The sequence below is a fragment of the Falco naumanni genome, unplaced genomic scaffold (genome assembly GCF_017639655.2).
Source record: "Falco naumanni isolate bFalNau1 unplaced genomic scaffold, bFalNau1.pat scaffold_305_arrow_pat_ctg1, whole genome shotgun sequence".
Taxonomy (NCBI): domain Eukaryota; kingdom Metazoa; phylum Chordata; class Aves; order Falconiformes; family Falconidae; genus Falco; species Falco naumanni.
In genome coordinates this window covers 17,735-20,494 of record NW_024427437.1, presented here as the reverse complement: position 1 = coordinate 20,494, position 2,760 = coordinate 17,735, and the positions used below count along the sequence as shown (strand labels likewise).

Below are 2,760 nucleotides of genomic sequence, written 5' to 3'. Positions count from 1 at the left end.
GTGCTGGCGACCATCGTGGTGGTTCCAGAGTTGCTGGTGACTGTCGTGGTGGGCCCAGAGGTGCTGGCGACCGTCGTGGTGGTTCCAGTGGTGCTGGTGACTATCGTGGTGGTCCCAGTGGTGCTGTCGGCCATCGTGGTGGTTCCAGAGGTGTTGGTGACTGTCGTGGTGGGCCCAGTGGTGCCGTCGGACATCGTGGTGGGCCCAGAGGTGCTGGCGAACGTCGTGGTGGGCCCAGAGGTGCTGGTGACCATCGTGGTGGGCCCAGAGGTGCTGTCGGCCATTGTGGTGGGCCCAGTGGTGCTGGTGACCATCGTGGTGGGCCCAGAGGTGCCGTCGGCCATCGTGGTGGGCCCAGAGGTGCTGGCGACTGTCATGGTGGGCCCAGAGCTGCTGGCGAACGTCGTGGTGGGCCCAGAGGTGCTGGAGACAGTTGTGGTGGGCCCAGTGGTGCTGTCCGCCATTGTGGTTGTTCCAGAGTTGCTGGTGACTGTCGTGGTGGGCCCAGAGGTGCTGGCGACCGTCGTGGTGGTTCCAGAGGGGCTGGTGACTGTCGTGGTGGGCCCAGTGGTGCCGTCGGCCATCGTGGTGGGCCCAGAGGTGCTGGCGACTGTCATGGTGGGCCCAGTGGTGCCGTCGGCCATTGTGGTGGGCCCAGAGGTGCTGGCGAACGTCGTGGTGGGCCCAGAGGTGCTGGTGACCATCGTGGTGGGCCCAGAAGTGCTGGCGACCATCGTGGTGGTTCCAGAGGGGCTGGTGACTGTCGTGGTGGGCCCAGTGGTGCTCTCGGCCATTGTGGTGGGCCCAGAGGTGCTGGTGATCGTCGTGGTGGGCCCAGAGGTGCTGGCGACCGTCATGGTGGGCCCAGAGGTGCTGTCAGCCATTGTGGTGGGCCCAGTGGTGCTGTCGGCCATTGTGGTGGTTCTAGAGTTGCTGGTGACTGTCGTGGTGGGCCCAGAGGTGCTGGCGACCGTCGTGGTGGTTCCAGTGGTGCTGGTGACTATCGTGGTGGTCCCAGTGGTGCTGTCGGCCATTGTGGTGGTTCCAGATTTGCTGGTGACTGTCGTGGTGGGCCCAGAGGTGCTGGCGACCGTCGTGGTGGTTCCAGTGGTGCTGGTGACTATCGTGGTTGTCCCAGTGGTGCTGTCGGCCATCGTGGTGGTTCCAGAGGTGTTGGTGACTGTCGTGGTGGGCCCAGTGGTGCCGTCGGACATCGTGGTGGGCCCAGAGGTGCTGGCGACTGTCATGGTGGGCCCAGTGGTGCCGTCGGCCATCGTGGTGGGCCCAGAGGTGCTGGCGAACGTCGTGGTGGGCCCAGAGGTGCTGGTGACCATCGTGGTGGGCCCAGAAGTGCTGGCGACCATCGTGGTGGTTCCAGAGGGGCTGTTAACTGTCGTGGTGGGCCCAGTGGTGCTCTCGGCCATTGTGGTGGGCCCAGAGGTGCTGGTGACCGTCGTGGTGGGCCCAGAGGTGCTGGCGACCGTCATGGTGGGCCCAGAGGTGCTGTCGGCCATTGTGGTGGGCCCAGTGGTGCTGTCGGCCATTGTGGTGGTTCCAGAGTTGCTGGTGACTCTCGTGGTGGGCCCAGAGGTGCTGGCGACCGTCGTGGTGGTTCCAGTGGTGCTGGTGACTATCGTGGTGGTCCCAGTGGTGCTGTCGGCCATTGTGGTGGTTCCAGATTTGCTGGTGACTGTCGTGGTGGGCCCAGAGGTGCTGGCGACCGTCGTGGTGGTTCCAGTGGTGCTGGTGACTATCGTGGTGGTCCCAGTGGTGCTGTCGGCCATCGTGGTGGTTCCAGAGGTGTTGGTGACTGTCGTGGTGGGCCCAGTGGTGCCGTCGGACATCGTGGTGGGCCCAGAGGTGCTGGCGACTGTTATGGTGGGCCCAGTGGTGCCATCGGCCATCGTGGTGGGCCCAGAGGTGCTGGCGAACGTCGTGGTGGGCCCAGAGGTGCTGGTGACCATCGTGGTGGGCCCAGAGGTGCTGTCGGCCATCGTGGTGGGCCCAGTGGTGCTGGTGACCATCGTGGTGGGCCCAGTGGTGCCGTCGGCCATCGTGGTGGGCCCAGAGGTGCTGGCGACCATCGTGGTGGGCCCAGAGGTGCTGGAGACAGTTGTGGTGGGCCCAGTGGTGCTGTCGGCCATTGTGGTGGTTCCAGAGTTGCTGGTGACTGTCGTGGTGGGCCCAGAGGTGCTGGCGACCGTCGTGGTGGTTCCAGAGGGGCTGGTGACTGTCGTGGTGGGCCCAGTGGTGCTCTCGGCCATTGTGGTGGGCCCAGAGGTGCTGGCGACCGTCATGGTGGGCCCAGAGGTGCTGTCGGCCATTGTGGTGGGCCCAGTGGTGCTGTCAGCCATTGTGGTGGTTCCAGAGTTGCTGGTGACTGTCGTGGTGGGCCCAGAGGTGCTGGCGACCGTCGTGGTGGTTCCAGTGGTGCTGGTGACTATCGTGGTGGTCCCAGTGGTGCTGTCGGACATTGTGGTGGTTCCAGAGTTGCTGGCAACCATCGTGGTGGGCCCAGAGGTGCTGGCGACCATCGTGGTGGGCCCAGAGGTGCTGGCAACTGTCATGGTGGGCCCAGAAGTGCTGGTGACTGTCGTGGTGGGCCCAGAGGTGCTGGCGACCGTCGTGGTGGTTCCAGTGGTGCTGGTGACTATCGTGGTGGTCCCAGTGGTGCTGTCAGACATTGTGGTGGTTCCAGAGGTGCTGGTGACTGTCATGGTGGGCCCAGTGGTGCCGTCGGCCATTGTGGTGGGCCCAGAG

At 65.2% G+C, this 2,760-nt stretch overlaps 1 protein-coding gene across 1 annotated transcript; it reads right to left on the bottom strand.

The window, feature by feature from the left end:
• Positions 1-650: 650 nt before the first annotated feature.
• Positions 651-2,249, bottom strand: LOC121082120 (mucin-22-like; the record flags this gene model as incomplete). Its single annotated transcript, XM_040581454.1, has 2 exons — positions 651-1,113; positions 1,933-2,249. Coding segments are annotated over 2 exons (780 nt in total), but the record flags the coding sequence as incomplete, so codon positions are not given.
• Between the last annotated feature and the right edge of the window lie 511 nt (positions 2,250-2,760).